Below are 20,332 nucleotides of genomic sequence, written 5' to 3'. Positions count from 1 at the left end.
GGGTGCAGCAGGATGGCGATGCACCCTGGGTTGTCCCACAGGATGTCTCTTGGACCTCTGGACCTTGCACTGGGAACCTACCCAGCCGCAAATCCTACAGCACCAATCTCAGGGCTGGATTTAGGGGCAAACGCAGCCTCTGGAATTCCCTCCCAAATATCCCTTCAGACTTCTGGATCAACTGGGAAAACTGAGGCAGGAGAGATCTCTGTCTCACATCAAAACACCAGGATGTTGGGCAAAGGTAAGGCACTTGGGAGATGTGGTCCTAGTGTCACCAGCAGCACCGACAGCAGCAGGAGAGAGGATTTCATTACTTAATGACAGGACAAAAGTTTTCCAGGAGCTTCCCTGTCCACATGGATACCTGCCCACCCACATTTCCCTGCCCTGGCAGCTGCGAGCCCATCCCTGGGCACCCAGAACCCGCTGGAAACAGGATGGGGATCCTGGTGCCAACTCAGGCTTGACCCTTGGAGAGCTCAGGGAGCAGGTTACAAAGGATGCCAGAGATTCCAGGATGCATGTGAGCAGAGCAGGAGGATGGAGGGGTGGGAGTGGCCACAGGTTTTGCCACATCTTGATAACCCCCCTTGGAATATTTTATTCCCGCTCTCTCCACCTATGGCCAAGATCTGGGCACATCATGAGGCTGGCACAAGGCTGGCATGAGGCTGGCAGCTCTGGCAGGGACTGGACACGCCTGAGACATTTGGGACCGTGCCAGGAATGACTGGGTTTAATCCCATGCCAACTGATTAGCTGCCCCTGCCCCAGATTAGCCCTGGCAGCGTCTCCCTTCGTTGACCTTCCCAGGCCACCCCACCACGGTAACTGGAAACCCACGGGTCGTGTTTCCAGTCTCGATGTCAAATGTCAGATCCTCGAAGGATCATTGGCGTTGGGGTGGGTGGGATCGGGGGAGGAGACGCCTGGATTTAGGGAGTATCCTGGGATGGAGGGTTGGGAGCTGCTTTTAGCTTTGTCCATGCTCAAAGAGGGAAAATGAAAGGGAAAACTGAGCCTGGAGGGTTGTAAAACAGCATTCCAAATGGGCATTCCCAAAACAGCACCCCCGGGGTTGCTGGGCTGATGTTTCACGGGAGCTCAGCCTTTTCCAAGCTCCCAGCCCTAAATGGGACCCCTCATCACCAGGACCCCTCATGATTGTCACCCTAAAAAACACAACCCCTGAAAAATTAGGTCCCTAATAACAGTGACCCCAAAAAACAGTGACCCCTAAAAAATGTGGGCCCTAATAAATGTGACGCCTTAAAACCAGGATCCCTAATAACCCCAAAAGCTAATTATTGTAACCTCTAAAACTGTGACCCCTAAACCCCAAATCCTAATAACCGTGACCCCTAAAATGAGGTCACTAATAACTGTGACCCCTAAACACCCTGACCCGAAACAACTGTGATCCCAAATAACTGTAATACCCCCCAATAACTGTGCCTCCAATAACCTCAACTCCAATAATCCCCCATTCCTTCCCCACTGGCTCCACTCCACTTTCCCCTTAGGGCACAACCTCTACAAACCCCATTTCCACCAGCCCCTTTCCCCCCTCAATCCCTCATTTTTCCCCTCAATATTTGATCTCCTTGTGTTCTATTTGGAGCATTTCCCAACCCAGAAGGAACAAACCCCAGCTGGGGGGTTCAACTGCCCCAGAAACTCCCAGTGATGAACCCAGGTGAGCAGCTGGGCACGGACCCATTTTTGGGATGACTTTACACCTCCCTGCCCTCAGATTAATTTGTCAGATACTGGAATTATGCCCAGATCAGGGCAGGAATAATGGGATTATCCAGAGCCTGCTGCGGGATAGGGAAGCTCATTACAGAGCATTAAAGAGAAGAAAATTGAGTTTTTGTAAGTTCTTAGAAAAATCTCAACTTCTAGGTGCCTCTCATTTTAGGGTCATTTTGGGGTTTCTTTAGAGTCTGGTCTGCACTCTCACTCTCCTTATGGACACAGAATGAATTTCCAGGATCCCAGAGCAGCTGGAGATGGAATTCAGCCTCTACAGGTGCTTCCAGCTTTGGGGAAACTGAGGCAGGGCAGCCCCAACCCTGCCCCACACATACCTCAGAGCACCTGCTTGTTTCTGCAGCCCCCAAATTCCCCAGAAAAAAACCGGGATGAACTCCCTTGAAGGATTTTTCCCCATGAAAACACCAGAGGGGAGGGGAAATCCATCCCGGTAGTAGGACTGGGATGAGGTTCCTCCTATGGTGGATAACCAGGAGTGACAGGACTTTTTTGAAGGAAAAAGGAAAGTTTTACCTTTTTTTTTTCCAGCCTCCTTAAGTTTTGCAGCATGTCAGGGACTAATACTGCCACCTACCGAGCCAGACCTCCTGCCATTAAACCTCTTATTTCTGTTTTCCCCACCCGAAAGTGCTTCCCACGTTTTTAGGAACACACGAGGCCTCTCAAACCAACTCTCTTCTCTCTGGAGTGAATCCAAGTGCCCATCGGTGCCAGGCCCCAGACGCCCCTCGGCGTGGTTTTGGGGGGCCTTTTTCGGGGCTCAGGGCTTTGTGGATAGCAGGTCGGGATGGTGGACGGGGACAACTGAGGCACAGCAAAAGGATCAGCATTTTGTGGGTACCAGGCTAGGACGGTGGGTGGGGAAACTGAGGCACGGCCAGAGCTCGTCAGGCCCAGATGGGTCCCACCTGTGCCTCGTTTGGTCCCGGGTATTTAAGGCCCTTTTCCAAGGGCTCTCCCCCCTTTTGAGAGCCAGCTCAGTGGGTGCAGCTTTGATCCTTTTGTGGGATGGGGGAGCCCAGCAGAGATGGGAGGTGGCTGGAGGCCCTGCAGCCCTCAGAGGTCCCGGAGCCCCTGGGGGTCCCACAGCCCCCGGGAGTCCCTCAGTCCTCAGGGGTCCCGCACCCGTCAGGGATCCCAGAAACCCTGGGTGTCTCGCAGTCCTTGGAGGTCCCGGAGCCCCCAGGAGTCTCACAGTCCTCAGGGGTCCCGGAGCCCCTGGGGGTCTCGCAGCCCCCGGGGGTCCCACAGCCCCCGGGGGTCTTGCAGTCCTCGGGGGTCCCGGAGGCCCCGGGGGTCCTGCAGCCCACGCCACCCCCTGAGATGCTGGAAGGACTCCTGAGCCAGTGCTTTGGACCCCTGCCCCAGCCAGCCACCATCGCCCGCCTGCGGCGCGGCCCCGACGGGGGCTACGAGCCCACCGAGGACCCCGCAGAGGTGCTGGAGCGGCGGCAGGCGGCCAACGCCAAGGAGAGGGAGAGGGTGAGTGACCCCAAAACCTACCAAACCCCCCCAAGCAACACCCGGGGGACTGGGTCACATCGTGGTGGCACCCAGGGCTGCTTTGGGTGGGGACACTGGAGTGCCACCACTGCGGTGGTTCAGGGGGACTTTGCATTTGAGGGGGTGGATCTAATCTGGGGAGGGCCCAGTTAAATTTTAGGAGGGCTGAGTTTAATTCTGTGGAGCCCAGTTTGATCCTGGGGAAGAGGAGGTTGGTTTAACCTGGAGTGAAGTCTGGTTTAATCCTGGAGAAACCCAGGGTTAATCTTGGGAACCTCAGTTGAATCCTGAAGGTACCCCAGGTTAACCCAGAGGGACAGGGTTTAATTATGGGATCCAAATTTAGTCCTGGAGGGGTTGGTTTAATCCCAAGTACCCAAATTTAATTCTGGGGTGGTCCAATTTAATCCTGGAAGGGGCTACTTTAATCCTGGTAAATCCAGTTAAAGAGGTACCAGTTTCATTCTAGAAGGGGCACAGGTAAATTCTGAGGTCTCAGTTTCTGTGAGAGTCATATTTAGTCCTGGTGAGCCCAGTTTAATCATAATTTAAAACCCCCGGTTTAATCCCAAAGACCCCAGTTTGATTCTGAGAGGCACCTACTTTAATTCTTTGGGGGCTATTGAATCCTGGGGGGGTCGGTTTAATTCTGGAGGGGACCCCAATTTTGATTATGGCTGGGTCTGATTTAATCCTGGTGAGCTCAGTTGAACCCTGGGGATAGTCCCAGTTTAATCCTGAGAATCCCAGTTTGATCCTGCTGGTATCTTGGCCTAACTCAGGGCTCTTGGAGTAAACTGGGGGCCCCTTTGGACTCTGTGACTGGGGCTCCTTTGGGGTCCCCCTTCGGTCTCTGACCGGGGCCTCTTTGGGGTCTCTGACCGGGGCCTCTTTGGGGTCTCTGACCGGGGCCTCTTTGGGGTCTCTGACCGGGGCCTCTTTGGGGTCTCTGACCGGGGCCTCTTTGGGGTCTCTGACCGGGGCCTCTTTGGGGTCTCTGACCGGGGCCTCTTTGGGGTCTCTGACCGGGTCCCTTTGGGGTCCCCCCCCCTTGGGGTCTCTGACCGGGTCCCTTTGGGGTCCCCCCCCCTTGGGGTCTCTGACCGGGTCCCTTGGGGGTCCCCCCCCGCCTTGGGGTCTCTGACCGGGTCCCTTGGGGGTCCCCCCCCTTGGGGTCTCTGACCGGGTCCCTTTGGGGTCCCCCCCCCTTGGGGTCTCTGACCGGGTCTCTTTGGGGTCCCCCCCCTTGGGGTCTCTGACCGGGTCCCTTTGGGGTCCCCCCCCCTTGGGGTCTCTGACCGGGTCCCTTTGGGGTCCCTCCCCTTGGGGTCCCCCCCTTGGGGTCTCTGACCGGGTCCCTTTGGGGTCCCCCCTTTGGGGTCCCCCCCCTTGGGGTCTCTGACCGGGTCCCTTTGGGGTCCCCCCCCTTGGGGTCTCTGACCGGGTCCCTTTGGGGTCCCCCCCCTTGGGGTCTCTGACCGGGTCCCTTTGGGGTCCCCCCCCTTGGGGTCTCTGACCGGGTCCCTTTGGGGTCCCCCCCCTTGGGGTCTCTGACCGGGTCCCTTTGGGGTCCCCCCCCTTGGGGTCTCTGACCGGGTCCCTTTGGGGTCCCCCCCCTTGGGGTCCCCCCCTTGGGGTCTCTGACCGGGTCCCTTTGGGGTCCCCCCCCTTGGGGTCCCCCCCTTGGGGTCTCTGACCGGGTCCCTTTGGGGTCCCCCCCTTGGGGTCTCTGACCGGGTCCCCCCCTTTGGGGTCCCCCCCTTTGGGGTCTCTGACCGGGTCCCTTTGGGGTCCCCCCTTTTGAGGTCTCTGACCGGGTTCCTTTGGGCTCCCCGGGGTCCCTGTGTCCTGCAGATCCGGAACCTCAACAGTGGTTTCTCCCAGCTGCGGACCCTGGTGCCGCTGGTGCCGCGGGACCGGCGGCCCAGCAAGGCCGACACGCTGCGGGCAGCGACGCAGTACATCCGCCTGCTGCGGGGGCTGCTGCACGACACGGGGGGCTTCCAGGTGGGTACCCCAGAACCGACCCCAGCCCTCCCTGAAACACCCACTGCTGTGGGGTTGACACGTGGGTATCCCAAAAGTGACCCCAGCCCTACCTGAAACACCCACTGCTGTGGGGTTGACACGTGGGTATCCCAAAAGTGACCCCAGCCCTCCCTGAAACACCCACTGCTGTGCGGCTGACACGTGGGTATCCCAAAAGTGACCCCTCAACAACCCTCCCACACACCCACAATGTGAGATTTTGTTGCTATTTTTCATCTTGGAATCAATAATTCAATTTATTTTTAGGCATGAAATTGTTGTGGGTCATCCAAAACTAACCTCTGGGCTCCAAAGCCTCTTGTAATTGGAATTTGGGGGACCTAGTGGAGGAAGTTGGGGATGGTTGGGGATAGGGACAGATTTCTTCCAATTTCTTCTGATTTTTTAGTTCAGAATTCATCTTAAGATTAACAAAAAATATAATTATTGGGAGGGGGAACACCCCAAAACTGACCCTACATTTTCAAACTCCCCCTCTAGTGGGTTTGGGGATGCTCATGGGATTTTTCTCTATATTTTTCAGCTTAGAATTAATTTAATAATCAAAATTAAATTGAATTATTATTTGAGGAGGAACCTTAAAACCGGCCCCCACTTCTTGGGATCCCCTATCAAGTGGGCTTTGGGGGATTTTTATTCTTATTTTTCAGATCAGAATTAATTTAAAAATTAAAAATAAATTGAATTATTATTGAAGGTAGACCCTAAAACTGACTGATTAACCCCCCTATAATGTGAGGGCTTGGGGGCCTGGTGGGGATTTTCCTGCTTGAGGTTTTTGGGATTGAAATTAATTTAATTGATTTATTATGGGGAGCTATTATGGGGGGGGGGGAGCACCCTCCAATTCTAATATATTTTTTAATTCCCTTTTTCCCAGGAACTCAGCACTGGGCAGGCATTGGGGGACACTGGAGGGGTCTCCCTAGGGGGGCCACCTGAGACCTGGCCTGGCAGTGCCCTCCCATGCCCGTTGGGACCCCCCCTTCTGCCCCCCCACCCTGGGGCGCTGCTGAAGAGTGGGGGGAACCCGGGGGGGGTCAGAGCACCTTGGGGAGGTACCCAGGGTGGGGAGGCAGAATATCTTGGGGGGCACCCTGGGAATTTGGGGGAGCACCTGGATGGGTGTGGATCAGCTCAGGGGAGGCACCTGGAGGAGTGACAGAGCACCTTGTGGGGGGCACAGAAAACTTGGGGGGCTCACCCGTGGGGTCCGGGTTTGGGGGAGCATTTGGGTAATACCGACATAAACAAGGAGGCTTGAAATCACCTTTCCTCACAAAATATTCCAAAGGCGAGAAAAACCTTCATTTTTCTCCTTTTTTTTTTTTTTTAAGGTTTTTCCTGACACCCCTCAAAATGCAGGGGTGCTCACAGGGGTCTGCCCCGAAGGTCAAGTTCAAGGTTCCAGCCCCCCTTTTCAGGGTCATGCTCCTGTCCTGGAGTCCTACACCCCATGAAACCTGCACCCCAAAACTGGGGGGGCAGTGAGCCTGTCACCCCTAAAACGCAGAGATTGGGGAGGGGGTGTATTAATTAATTATAGCAGAGCTGTAATTAATTGCTTTATGAAATTAAAATTAGTAATTAGCTGCTCCTCCCCTTCCAGGTAAGGGCTTATTAACGATTGTTAATATAAACCAAATTAATTGCACAATAAAAAGGGATTGTCGGAGCGTCAGCGCTGGGTTTGGGGGTCCCCTCTTATTTATTTGCAGAGGTTGAGTTCCGGGGGGGTGCGGGGGGGAGGGCGGGGCGGGGGGAGGTGCGGGGACACGCGTGGTGTGTCGGGGGGGGGGGGGGGGGGCGGCCCTTTGTCAGGATGCTCTGAGGAGGAGGAGGAAGGTGGGTGATGGCAGCAGCCCCCGGCCGCAGCATCCCTCGGGGGAGGGGGGATTTGGGGAGGCTCGAGGGAGGCTGGGTGACCCCCCCCCGCTTTTCCTCAGCGCACCCCCAGCTGGCTGCATGCAGGTGGGGAGGGGGGGCTGCATCCCACCCCTCCCCCTTTTCCCAGGCCTTCATCCCTCGATGGTACCCGAGCCCATCCCTCTCCCATCCCCACCCTCGGGGGGGGGAGCGATGCTGCGGCCCCCCCAGATCCGTCCGGGTTTCCATCCTGGTTTCCATCCCGGTTTTCGCTCTCCCCCCCGCCCTGCGGCTGCCGCAGCGGCTCTGGGCGCGGCGAGGGCGGAGGCGGCGGGGGGGGGAGGGGGGTGATGCTGGGAAGGGGAACCCTTGGGGGGTCCTGGCCCAGCCCCCCAGAGCCCCTCCCGCTTCTGCGAGGGCTGCTCAGGCCCCCCCGGCCGGGGGTCACCGGGACCTCCCCTGGATTTATCCCGGCCGTGTCCCCCCTGCCCGGTGACCCATGTGTGCTCCGAGAACCAAAATCTGGGGAGTCCCCTTCTCCCCTGGGCGAGGGGGAGACTGGAGGTCACACAAGGGATTTGAGGGAGCGGCCCCACCCTGTGTTTTGGGGGCGTCCTGGGTTGGAGGGCCCTTGGCAGCAGCATCCCCACAGCTCGGTGCCCGTGACGTGGAGGACAGGGGAGGGTCCTTTTAGGATCCTTTTAGGGTCCTTTTGGGGTCCGAGGGCCGGGGGGAGGCCGGGAAACCCCCCACGTGCGGCGACTGCGAGGCGCCGAGCCCCCAGCAGTGGGTGACCCCAATTCGGGACTGGGGTTTGGGGTGGCGCCCATGGGTGTGCTGAGCTTGCCCGTTCTCAGTTCCCATCAGTTCACCGAGTGCTCCCCGTTTTCAGCCACCGCCCTGCTGGTGCCCCGAGCTGTGACCGTTCTCCGCAGCCTCTCCCGTGGGTGCACTGAGCTGTGCCGTTCTCAGCCTCTGCTCCTATCCCTGTGCCAAGCTGTCCATCCCCAGCTCCCACTGCTGCACTGAGCTGTGCCGTTCTCAGCTCTCATTCCTGCACTGAGCTGTGCCGTTCTCAGCTCTCACTGCTGCACTGAGCTGTGCCGTTCTCAGCTCCCACTGCTGCACTGAGCTGTGCCTGCTCTCAGCTCTCACTGCTGCACTGAGCTGTGCCTGCTCTCAGCTCTCATTCCTGCACTGAGCTGTGCCTGCTCTCAGCTCTCACTGCTGCACTGAGCTGTGCCGTTCTCAGCTCTCATTCCTGCACTGAGCTGTGCCGTTCTCAGCTCTCACTGCTGCACTGAGCTGTGCCGGCTCTCAGCTCTCACTGCTGCACTGAGCTGTGCCGTTCTCAGCTCTCATTCCTGCACTGAGCTGTGCCGTTCTCAGCTCTCATTCCTGCACTGAGCTGTGCCTGCTCTCAGCTCTCATTCCTGCACTGAGCTGTGCCGTTCTCAGCTCTCACTGCTGCACTGAGCTGTGCCTGCTCTCAGCTCTCACTGCTGCACTGAGCTGTGCCTGCTCTCAGCTCTCATTCCTGCACTGAGCTGTGCCTGCTCTCAGCTCTCACTGCTGCACTGAGCTGTGCCGTTCTCAGCTCTCACTGCTGCACTGAGCTGTGCCTGCTCTCAGCTCTCACTGCTGCACTGAGCTGTGCCTGCTCTCAGCTCTCACTGCTGCACTGAGCTGTGCCGTTCTCAGCTCTCATTCCTGCACTGAGCTGTGCCTGCTCTCAGCTCTCATTCCTGCACTGAGCTGTGCCGGTCTCAGCTCTCACTGCTGCACTGAGCTGTGCCGTTCTCAGCTCTCACTGCTGCACTGAGCTGTGCCGTTCTCAGCTCTCACTGCTGCACTGAGCTGTGCCTGCTCTCAGCTCTCACTGCTGCACTGAGCTGTGCCTGCTCTCAGCTCTCACTGCTGCACTGAGCTGTGCCTGCTCTCAGCTCTCACTGCTGCACTGAGCTGTGCCGTTCTCAGCTCTCATTCCTGCACTGAGCTGTGCCTGCTCTCAGCTCTCACTGCTGCACTGAGCTGTGCCTGCTCTCAGCTCTCACTGCTGCACTGAGCTGTGCCCGTTCTCAGCTGTGACGTCCTCAGAGAGGTGTAAGCCAGCCTGGGCAGTGCCACCAGTGGGGTACTCCCCCTCTGCCCCCCCCCCCCGAGTGTCCCCAACCTGTCCCCTCATTTCCGCAAGTTGCCTGGCAGGGCGGGGGCTCCGCGGGCCTTATCTGCATGGCACAGCTGTGCTGTGTTTTCGGTGCTTTCTCCCCAATCTGTACTTTGGGGTGCCGGGGGTGACGCCGCATGTCCCTGTGTCCCTAGGATGAGCACAGCCGCCAGCCCCGAGCCCCTGCCCGAGCCCCCCGCCCCCGGGCCCCGCTGCCCCCCCCAGGAGGACCCCGGGTTCCTGCGGGCGCGGAGCGGGGCCGGGGACCTGCGCCAGGACTTCAACCTCATGGAGCAGAAGAAGCGGGTGACAATGATCCTGCAGAGCCCGGTGAGTCCCCGGCCCCATGTCTGCCCTGTGTCCCCAATCCCCTCCCCCTGTCTCCAACCCCGTCTCACCTGTCCCCAGACCCTGCCCTTTGTGTCCCCAACCTCCTCCTTTACATCCCCCAACCCATCCTTCCTGGCCAAATCCCATCCCTCCTGTCGCCAACCCCAGCCCTCTTGTCCCTGGTCCATCCTTTGTTGTACCCGCCCATCCCTCCTTTCCCCAAGCTAACAGATGTCACCACATGGTGGTGCATGTCCCTACCTGGCAACGTCACTGCCACCACAGTGCTGCTGTCACTGAGCTGCCAGTGCCACTGCTGCCACCGTGCCACCAAGCCAGTGGTGTCACCAGCACCACAATGGCAATGCCACCATCGCCGTGGTACCACCATCACCACTCTCACCACTGTGGCACCAAGCTGGCCAACACCACTGCCACCAAGCTGGTGATGCTGTAACCGCCACCATTGCTATGCCATCAAGCCAGTGATGATTCTGCCACCAAACTGGTGATGCTGGCACCACCAGTGAGCCACCAAACTGTAGGTACTGTTGACACCAAGTCAGCTGTGCCACCATCACCATGTCCCCAAGCACATGGTGACACTATCACCATGTGACCAAGCTGGAGGTGCCACCACTGCCATGCCACCAAGGCAGTGGTGTCCCTGACACCAAACTGCCAGTGCCACCATCGCTGTGCCACCAAGCCAGCGGTGCCACTTCCACCAAGCCAGTGCTCCCTGCCCCGATGTCCCCGATGGTCCCTTCCATCCTGTTGTCACCTTGTCCCGGTGCTGCAGTCCTTCCGGGAGGAGCTGGAGAGCCTGATCCAGGAGCAGATGAAGAAGGGGAACAACTCGTCCCATGTGTGGGCACTGCGGCAGATCGCTGACTTCATGGCCACCACGTCCCCCGCCACCCTGCCCACCTCCCCCATGGGTACGTGGGGCTGGGGCGGTTTGGGGATGCTCACGAGGGGTTTAGTTGGGGGGGTGGGCTGGGAAAAGCCCCAAAACCTTGGGGGACATCATATCTTTGCAACCTTGGAATCTCCAGACCTCTGTGGCCACAAAAACCTTTGGGACTTTCAGGGGCATCAAATGCTTTTGGACCACCAAACCTTTGGGGTCCTCAAACCCTTGAGACCTTTGGGGGCCCCTAAACTTTTGAGATACTGGGGACTCCCAAACCTTTTTTTGTCCTTGGGACCTTTGCAATCTTGGGATGCCACCCAACCCCTGGGATCCCCCTAACCCTTTGAGGACCACCAAATCTTTCGGGCCATCAAACCGGGGGGGCCACCAAACCTTTGAGGCCTTGGGGACCCCCAAAGCTTTTGGTACCACCAAACCTTGATATCTAGCAAATCTTTGGATCCATCAAACTTTGACAGCCACCAAACCCTTTCCCACAACCCTCTGCCCCCCTGTCCCTGGTGAACCTCCCATGGTTTGGGGTGTCCCACCACTGATGGGGGACCCCCGATCCCCAGGGCTGGCGTCGGTCACTCCCATCAATGACCTGCATGGCACGGAGGGGTCGGCGCTGGCCAAGGGCGAGCGGCTGATGCGCTGCAAGGTGGGCAGCATCCACCGCCTGCTGGACCTGTATGGCTGGGCACAGCTGGGACACGCTGCTGTCACTGTGAGCACCCCAAAACTGTGATACAGGGACTGGGCTTGCCTTGTGGGGATTTGGGGTTGTTTTGGGTGGTTAGGGGGATTTTGGTACCTGCTGGACCTGTACAGGGTGGGCATAACTGGGACACTCTGCTGTCACTGTGAGCACCCCAAAACCAGCACAGTGGGAATGGGGGGCCTGGAAAGGATTTTGAGGGTATTCAGGGTTGTTTGGGGGGGATTTAAAGGGATTTGATGTTTTTTGGGGGGAGGTTGGGACTTGCTGGACCTATACAGATGGGCACAGCTGGGGCACATCATGTCACTGTGAATACCCCAAAACCCTGCAGGGCATCTGGGGGTTTGGGGGAGTTGGAGGAGATTTGGCGTTGTTTGGGAGGGATATTGGGGGAAATTTGGTTATTTTAGTGGGATTTGGTGTTGTTTGGGGATTTTGGGACTTGCTGGACCTGTTAACTGGGCACAGCTAGGGCACACCATCAGCACCCCAAAACTTGTACAGGGGTACAGGATGGTTGAGAATGTTCTGGGTTTCAGGAGGAGCTGAGGGAGTTTGTTGAGGAGATTGAGTTGTGGGGTTGAGATTTGAGGTGTGGGGTTTTGGGTGGATTTTGGATTGAGGACGGCTGTTTTGGTGTTTTCTGGGGGGAGTGGGGAGTTTTGGATGGTTGAGATTTGGGGAATTTTAGGAATTGGTGTTCTTTTGTGGGATTTTGGGGGTTTGGTGGATTTTGGAAGGTTGGGAGCTGTTGGGTTCTTAGAAGGGATGTTGGTGATATGGGGGGTCTAAGTGGTTTTTGCCATTTGAGGTGGGTTGGGATTTTGAGGGTTTGTGGGTTGTTATTTGGGGGGGATTTTGTGAGGGTTGGAGGTTTTGGGGTTGTTGTTGGGTTCCTTTGGGCTGTTGGTTTGACGCGGGGGGGGAGTTTCAGAGATTTTTTAATGGTTTAGAGGTGACTGGAGAGGTGTGAGGGTTTTGAGGGGTGTTTATTTGGGGATTTTTGGGGGTGTTTCTCATCCCACTCTGTCCCCTGTGGCAGCTGCGGGTCAGCAAGGAGCAGGAGCACTTCTTGGTGGCCCCGCAGGGGCTGGCGTGCAGCGAGGTGACAGCGGCCAGCCTGGTGAGAACCCGTCTCCCTCCCCGGGGCTGCCTGGTGGGGAGCAGCCCCCCCTGAGCCCCCTGTGCCCCCCAAGGTGAAGGTGAACGTTCTGGGGGCCGTGGTGGAGCAGGGCAGCACCGGCTTCATGCCCGACGCCCGCAGCTTCAGCCTGCACGCTGCGATCTACGCTGCGCGCCCTGACATCCGCTGCATCGTGCGGCTGCACACCCCTGCTGCTGCCGCTGTACGGGCTGAGAACAGGGGAGGCGGGCAGGGGGAGAGGGGGGCTTTGGGGGAAGTTTGGTTTAGGGAGATTTGGGGGGCTTGGGAATTAGGGGAACTTGGGGGCCTTTGAGGGAGGTTGGGTTGGGAGGGATTTGGGAGGGTGTTTTGGAGGGTTGGGGGATTTGGGGGTTGAGGGAACCAGGGGATCTTGGAGATTTGGGAGGGCTGAGAAGGACTTGGGTTCCTTGGGAGTTTGAAGGGGTTTGGGGGATTTGGAGGTATTGGAAGATTTTGGGGGCAACGTGAAGTGTTGGGGTGATTGGGATGATGGGGGTTTTTGGGGGGCTGGGGTTCTTTGGGGGCAGTCCATATTGGGGGGGATTTTAGAGTTTGGGAGGTGGTTAATTTGAGGGAATTTAGGAAGTTGGTTATGGAGAGACTGGGGGGTTGGGGATTTTTGGGAAGCTTTTTTAGGGTATTATGGGTTTTTTGGAGAGGAGTTTGGGGAGGGTTGGTAAGTTTTGGAAGGGTTGGGGGTTTTTGAGGAGTGGGGTTTTTCTGGGGTGTTGGTGTTTTTTGGGGGGCTGTTGGGGTTCCTTGGCCCCCTGCCCTGTTCCCCCCCCTGTGCCCAGGTGTCAGCCATGCGCTGCGGGCTCCTGCCCATCTCCCGCGCCGCTCTTCTCCTGGGGGACGTCGCCTACTTCGATTTCCGTGGGGAGGTGGAGGATGAGGCTGATCGTGTGGAGCTCCAGAAGTGTCTCGGGCCCACCTGCAAGGTGAGGGGACACGGGGGGACACAGGGGTCACCCTGCCATCCTCTGCCTGCCCCACTGACATCCTGCATGGGCGCTGCAGATCCTGGTGCTGCGGAACCACGGGGTGCTGGCACTGGGGGACACGGCTGAGGAGGCTTTTTACAGCATCTTCCACCTGCAGGCAGCCTGCGAGGTCCAGGTGAGTGCAGGGTGAGTGATGAGCTGCGGATGGCCCAGCTACTGAGGGAGGATGAAATGAGCTGTGCCAGGTCTCAGCTCACCCAGAGTGCCTCAAGAGCATGCATTGAGCTGTGCCCAGTCTCAGCCCCTCATTTCCATCCCCATGCACGGAGCTGTGCCAGGTCTCAGCCCCTCATTTCCATCCCCATGCACGGAGCTGTGCCCGGTCTCAGCCCCTCATTTCCATCCCCATGCACGGAGCTGTGCCCGGTCTCAGCCCCTCATTTCCATCCCCATGCACTGAGCTGTGCCCGGTCTCAGCCCCTCATTTCCATCCCCATGCACTGAGCTGTGCCCCGTCTCAGCCCCTCATTTCCATCCCCATGCACTGAGCTGTTTCAGGTTTCAGCCCCTCATTTCCATCCCCATGCACTGAGCTGTTTCAGGTCTCAGCCCCTCATTTCCATCCTCTTGCACTGAGCTGTGCCCAGTCTCAGCCCCTCATTTCCACCCCCATGCACGGAGCTGTGCCAGGTCTCAGCCCCTCATTTCCATCCCTGTGCACGGAGCTGTGCCCGGTCTCAGCCCCTCATTTCCATCCCCATGCACTGAGCTGTGCCCGGTCTCAGCCCCTCATTTCCATCCCCATGCACTGAGCTGTGCCAGGTCTCAGCCCCTCATTTCCATCCCCATGCACTGAGCTGTGCCAGGTCTCAGCCCCTCATTTCCATCCCTGTGCACGGAGCTGTGCCAGGTCTCAGCCTCTCATTTCCATCCCTGTGCACAGAGCTGTGCCAGGTCTCAGCTCCGTTACTCCCACGTGTGCCAGCGCTGGCTCTGAGGTGGCTGTGGGGCTGTCCCCGGTGTCCCCAGCTCAGCGGTGCCCGGTGCCCTGCAGGTGTCGGCGCTGGCGAGCGCAGGCGGCACAGAGAACCTGATCGTGCTGGAGCGGGCGCAGCAGCAGGTGCCCCACGGCCTGGGCGCTGTACGCCGCGCCGGCACCACCTTTGGGCCCCTGCACAAGAGCCGCCTGGGCGAGCATGAGTTCGAGGCTCTCATGAGGATGTTGGACAACCTGGTGAGTGCCAAAACCCACCCAACCTGCCCCAAAATGCACTCCAACCCCTCGGTTTATCCCTACATGCCTGACTCCCCGCTCTGTGCTTTTCCAGGGATACCGCACAGGCTACACGTACCGCTACCCCTTCGTGCAGGAGAAGAGCAAGCCCAAGAGCGACGTGCTGATCCCTGCCACCGTGACGGCCTTCGTGTTTGAGGAGGAGCCCACCGGGACCCCTGCCCTGCGCCAGCATGCCCAGAAGCAGCAGAAGGAGAAGACAAGGTGGCTCAACACCCCCAACACCTACACCAGGGTCAACGTGGCTGAGGAACTACAGGGCAGCGCCAGCGGCCAGAGGACAAAGACCACGGTGAGGGCTAGATGGGGCAGACAGGGGCTTGGGGATCAACAGCCAGGGAGGTGGAGGGTGTCCTGGGTATGGATCCCGCTAAAAAATGGGGTGTAAGGAGGCCTGGGGACCACCTTCATCTGGTAATAATGGTTACTTTGAAATCCCACCACCCCATTCTAGTGGGGCCAAGTGCCATTGCCTTTATCAGGGTCTTTCCTCTGTGTAAGATACATTTATTAGGGTCTTCTCATTTATTGGGGTCTCCCTTTATGTTATATTTATTGGGGTCTCTGCTTTATTATCAGGGTCTTCCCTTCTACATAAGATGTATTTATCACAGTTTCCCCTCTATGCAAGATGCATTGTTTGGGGTCTCCCCATATTTATCAGGGTCTCCCTTCTACATAAAATGCTTTTATTGGGGTCTCCCCTTTATGGGGCCTCCTTTCTACACAAGATCTCTTTATAAGGGTCTCCCCTCTATTAGCAGGATCTCTTCCTCATGCAAGGTGTATTTATTTGTGTCTCTCCTCCATGTAAGACCTGTTTATCAAGGTCTCCTTTACACAAGATGCTTTTTATGGAGTCTTCCTCTTTCATTGGGGTCCTCCTTCTATGTATGATGCATTTAGTCAGGTCATCCTTCTATGCAAGGAGTGTTTCTTGGGGTCTCCCTTCATTTATGGTGTTTCCCCTCTACCATCGGGGTCTTCCCTCTATACAAGTTGCATTTGTCAGGGTCTCCCATCTATCATTGGGGTCTCCTGCTTCCCAAAACACCTTTCCTGGGTTTCCAGTGGCTGCGAGCAGACGAGGTGGAGAAGGGCAGCAGCGGGACCCCCATCCGCATTGAGAACCCCAACCAGTTCGTGCCACTCTACACGGACCCACAGGAGGTGCTGGAGATGCGCAACAAGGTGGGGTGGGCTGGAGGACAGGGGGGTCTCGGGGTGCTTGCGTGGGTTATCCCTGTCCTTGGAGGGGGATTTATCTCTGTCCTCACCCGCAGATCCGGGAGCAAAACCGCCAAGATGTGAAGTCCGCCGGGCCCCAGTCACAGCTGCTGGCCAGTGTCATTGCCGAGACCAGCCGCAGCCCCGTATGGCACCTGTGTCACCCCATGTCCCCAGCCCCTGTCCACAGACCGTGTCACCCTGTGTCACCCCATGTCCCCAGGCCCATGTCCTGTGTCCCCATTCACAGCTGCTGACCAGTGTCCTTGCTGGGACCAAACACAGACCTGTCCCCCCATGTCACCCCATGTCCCCGCTGTATTCCCAGGCCAATATCACCGCATGTCACCTCTTGTCCCAAGCCTCACATCACCCCACATGCCCAGCCCCAAGCTCCCCTTCCCAGAGCACCCAACCTTTCCCTGGTTCCCCAGCATTCCACAGGTCCAGGGGCACTGACACCACTGCAAGGGCAGAGGGGACACTGCTCAGAGCAGGGGACACTGCTCCAGTGGGGTTGACACTGCTTGGGGGGGTGGGGGTGTTGACACAGTTCCAGAGGGTGTGACACCACTCTGGAGGGGTGACATCTCTTCGGGGGGGGGTTGACACTGCTCCAGGGGGGTGACACCACTCTGGGGATCTGTTTCAGTCCACCGAGAGCCACCTGGGAGATGCAGAGGCCAAGGAGGGCCAAGAAGAGGCTCCCCCTGAGGCAGAGCCCCCCAACCCCTTCAGCCAGCTCACGGATCAGGAGCTGGAGGAGTACAAGCAAGAGGTGGAGAGGAAGAAGTGCCTGCAAGGTAGGAGAGACACCCCAAAACCCCCAAACACCGCCAGCTGGCACTGAGGGGACCCAGGACCAGCATGTCTCTCTGTGGCAGGCGAGAAGGATGCGGCAGCAGAGGAGAGTGGGGCTCCTCCTCCAGAGCCACCCCCTCCAGAGCCCCCAGAGCCTGTGGAGCCCACGGAGGGTGAGTGGGGTGACAAGCACCCCAAAACAAGGGGTGGGGTCCCAGTGAGCAGCAGGAGTGGGGGAACAAGGGCAGCTGTGGTCAAACTCCACTGAGACGCAGCTCACTGTCACCTCATGTCCCCCCGCCTGTCCTGGGGGGTCCCTGCTCCAGAGAGGCCAAGCACTGACGGGGATTCATGGCAGGAGGATGTGAGCATCTGCTGGTGGCTTTTTGGGGTGCAGGGGACACCCCTGAACCCCCTCCCAGTCCTCACATTCCGGCGGGTGCAATGTTCCCATTGTTCCGATCCACAGCGGGTGCTGGGGCGCGGCTCGGGGCTGCTGGCTCTGCCATGGTGTCTCGTGGTGTCTGTCTGTCTATATCCACAATGTCTCGTTTCTCTTTCCTCCCCGTGTGCCTGTCACCCAAGGAGTTATCCCTGAATCCCTGGCGCCGTAGTAAGTACGGAGAGGCCACCCTGGTTGAGGGACATGGGCTTCGGGGGGATCTTCGGTCTCCATGGCCCACTCCAGCCCCACTCGGGGGAAATCCCTTAGGAAATCCCTTGGGGAATCCCTGCTTGTTGTTGCTTCCTGCTTTTCCTGCTGCCTCTTCCCGGCTCTGCCTCTCCATCCCACATCGCTTGTCCCACAGGGAGGGGGGCGGCTCAGGGAAGTGGTACCTGCGGCAAGACAGGATCAAATCCCAACGTTCTCCACTCCTGGAGGCTGAATCCTGCTCCTGCCCAGGCCCCACTGGACATTTGGGGGAATAAACCCCCTCCACAACACTGGTGCTGCTGCCCCAATTCCTTGTTCCCTCTCCCCTTCCCAAGGTGATAAGAAGGCTGATGGTGGCCAAGCCCCCCCTGATTCCACTGCCAAAAACAAGCCACCACCGGTGGTGAATGGGAAGGATGAAGAGCAAAGCACTGAGGAAAACCTTGGAAAAGGGGGGACAGACCGGACAACTACCAACACTGACCAGGATGCTCCCAAGGAGAAGGAGACAGTGACCAGTAACCCTGTGTCCCCTGACGGTTCACCCTCCAAATCACCCTCCAAAAAGAAGAAGAAATTCCGGACCCCATCTTTCCTGAAAAAGGGCAAAAAGAAGGAAAAGATTGAATCATGAGTCTCCCAAGGCCATCCCAGGGATCCCCCAGATCTCTGAGACCGGGAGCGCTGGGGCGGGGGCAGCTCCTGCCTCGTGCGTCTGGCCGAGGTGCGGCCCAAAACCCCTGAAATCTGTCTGTTTTCCGGGTCCTCCTGGCACAAGGCATCTCATCCCCCTTGTCACCCGCCTCTGGAGGCAGTCACCGAGCTTAGAGAGACTGTGGTCCCCGTTTGGGGAAATTCCCGCTGCATCTCCTTCCCCCTCTTTACCTCCTGGGCTCCGGCCCTGTCCGATCATGGGCCAAGGGTTGAATTTTCTCCACCAGAGCCCAGGCCTGCTTGATTTGAGGAAGAAAAGGGTGTTTTGTGGTTATTTTTTTACCTTCTGTTTCAAGCTCTGCTGGAATGGCGCTGGCTTCATCCCCAGGGAAAACTGTCCATCGCTTCGCCAGGAGAACAGGATCGAGCTGAAGGCAGGGGATTGCTTTTCCTGAAGGAGAAGCTGAGATTTTTTTCTTCACAGATTGTAATCTTCCTCTCCTTGGGGTAAAGAACCACTTCATCCCCTTCTCCTGGTACTCACACCCTGTGTTTTCCGTACCCAAGGAAGAGCAGCAGGATTTCCCACCACTGGAAAAGCCCCCACCTCACTGCACGACCTGGGAAAAAAGGGAAAAAAACCTCTGGGAATTATCTGTGTTATTTAAAACTGAGCAAAACTCACTCACTAAGTGCTACTTCGGGATGAACACACGCTGCTAATTCCCACTGGCCTCTGCTCACAGCGACCCCATCCACACCAGATCCCTGCTTTTCCCAGCTCTGGGTTCCCAGCACAAGTTCAGTCCTTCCTGGCGTTCCCTTCCCTCCCAGCGTTACATCCTCCTTGCCAACCCCTTCCTGGGAAGAGCCCCAGCCATGCTGATGTTCCCCACAGCCATTCCAGCGCTGGGATTTGGGGATAAATCAATGGAATCAGCCCCCCGTCCTCACAATTTCCTGGGGTGTTCACCCCTGAGCTTTCCTGCATTCATGGAGCCCTGTCCAGGAGGTCTGGAATGCCCCAGAATCACATCTGGGGTTCCTTCACCCCAGCAGGATTTTGCCACATGCCATCACTGTGGTTTCAAACCTTTTCACTGCTGTGAGACGGCTCATGGTCAGTGTCGTTGCTGGGACCAAACACAGATTCCTTCTGGAAGAGCAGGAAGCCTATGGAATGAGGGGTGCAGGCAGGGATTGGGGTGCAGGAAACAGTGGAGAGACCCCAGACAGGGATCTTGCCAGAGCCCCATGCCCAACCTGAGCCTAAATTTTGGGAAGAGCCTTTTCCTTGCCCAGTGTCCCTCCACAGGTCCCCACCCCATTCTTGCAGGATGTGGGGCACTGAGGGGACACTCTGATCCCCTAAACCCCCTCTGTGCCCCCTGCCTTGTCACTGGGGGGGCTGTTCCTCACTGCCACTGATTTTAAGGCTCTTTGAGGCCATTTTTGTCCCTGGACCTGCTCCCTCTGGGTGACCCAGGGCAGCAGAGCCTGCAGAGACAGCTGTGTCACCTCCCCAGGGTGGCACTGTCACAGCTAAGGGGAATTCCTGAATGACAGCACTGCCACACTCCCAGCCCCCCCAGGGGTTTTGTTTGTCCCTGAAGGTCTGTCCCCAGGGCCTTTGTCACCCTTTTTCCAAAAGCCACTGGCTTTGCAGGGAACCCTGGGATTGATTCCCCCTCCATGAAATTCTGGGGAGTTTCAGGTAGAAAGGGACGAAGGCTCCGGTGCCACCATCATCACAATGATGAGAGTCTTGGCTGCCCAGCTGGAAGGAAACAGCCAGGATCACATCCCTTCGGGATGGATGAGGCCCCTCCTCACCTCCCTGCCTCCCCCTCCCCTCACTCCAACAAGGCTCAGGCTGGGGGTCTCTCCAGGGGAAGGCAGGGAAGGGGCAAATTCCTGATCTGAGGCCTCCACAACTGCACCTCCGCTGGAAAACAGAGGCTGATCCCATGCTGGCAAGGGGGAAGGGTGAGTCCGGCTGGACCCAGCACCCCTCCTCCGAGCTGGGGCTGCCCAGGAAGGCCCCGGTGGCAGGGAGGGGTCGAACCCCCCGGGTGTGACATGTCCCCGCGTGTGACAATCGCGGCCGGGAGCGCATGGAACGTCGGTGTAAATAAACCCTGTGTTTGGCACCCGGCAGCGCTCGGAGACTGAGGGGCGAGGGATGGGCATGGAGGTGGTGGTGGGATGAGACAGGGTGGGAATGAGGCTGGAGCTGGGGATGGGATGCGATGGCAAGGGGG

At 57.9% G+C, this 20,332-nt stretch overlaps 2 protein-coding genes across 2 annotated transcripts; both read left to right on the top strand.

The window, feature by feature from the left end:
- The first annotated feature begins 2,787 nt into the window (after positions 1–2,787).
- On the top strand, positions 2,788–8,119 carry LOC134562984 (factor in the germline alpha-like). Its single transcript, XM_063420695.1, has 3 exons — positions 2,788–3,261; positions 5,137–5,289; positions 8,090–8,119. The coding sequence occupies exons 1-3, from the start codon at positions 2,788–2,790 to the stop codon at positions 8,117–8,119; spliced, it is 657 nt and encodes a 218-aa protein (XP_063276765.1).
- Positions 8,120–9,505: 1,386 nt separating this feature from the next.
- On the top strand, positions 9,506–18,417 carry ADD2 (adducin 2). The gene is made up of 14 exons (XM_063420616.1): positions 9,506–9,694; positions 10,497–10,635; positions 11,189–11,340; positions 12,377–12,457; positions 12,531–12,680; positions 13,294–13,437; positions 13,517–13,615; positions 14,495–14,674; positions 14,769–15,026; positions 15,806–15,925; positions 16,018–16,107; positions 16,614–16,764; positions 16,846–16,935; positions 17,753–18,417. The coding sequence occupies exons 1-14, from the start codon at positions 9,521–9,523 to the stop codon at positions 18,049–18,051; spliced, it is 2,127 nt and encodes a 708-aa protein (XP_063276686.1). The 5' UTR covers positions 9,506–9,520; the 3' UTR covers positions 18,052–18,417.
- Positions 18,418–20,332: the final 1,915 nt, after the last annotated feature.

The sequence above is a fragment of the Prinia subflava genome, chromosome 32 (genome assembly GCF_021018805.1).
Source record: "Prinia subflava isolate CZ2003 ecotype Zambia chromosome 32, Cam_Psub_1.2, whole genome shotgun sequence".
Lineage (NCBI taxonomy): Eukaryota > Metazoa > Chordata > Aves > Passeriformes > Cisticolidae > Prinia > Prinia subflava.
The sequence above is the reverse complement of the archived record's forward strand: the minus strand, read 5'-3'. Positions and strand labels throughout refer to the sequence as shown.

Coding starts and splice junctions, on each gene's coding strand:
- LOC134562984 (XM_063420695.1), top strand. CDS start 2,788: ATGGGGGAGCCCAGCAGAGATGGGAGGTGGCTGGAGGCCCTGCAGCCC. Junction 3,262..5,136: donor ACGCCAAGGAGAGGGAGAGG/GTGAGTGACCCC, acceptor TGTGTCCTGCAG/ATCCGGAACCTCAACAGTGG. Junction 5,290..8,089: donor ACGACACGGGGGGCTTCCAG/GTGGGTACCCCA, acceptor CCCCGTTTTCAG/CCACCGCCCTGCTGGTGCCC.
- ADD2 (XM_063420616.1), top strand. CDS start 9,521: ATGAGCACAGCCGCCAGCCCCGAGCCCCTGCCCGAGCCCCCCGCCCCC. Junction 9,695..10,496: donor CAATGATCCTGCAGAGCCCG/GTGAGTCCCCGG, acceptor CCGGTGCTGCAG/TCCTTCCGGGAGGAGCTGGA. Junction 16,108..16,613: donor CCGAGACCAGCCGCAGCCCC/GTATGGCACCTG, acceptor GATCTGTTTCAG/TCCACCGAGAGCCACCTGGG.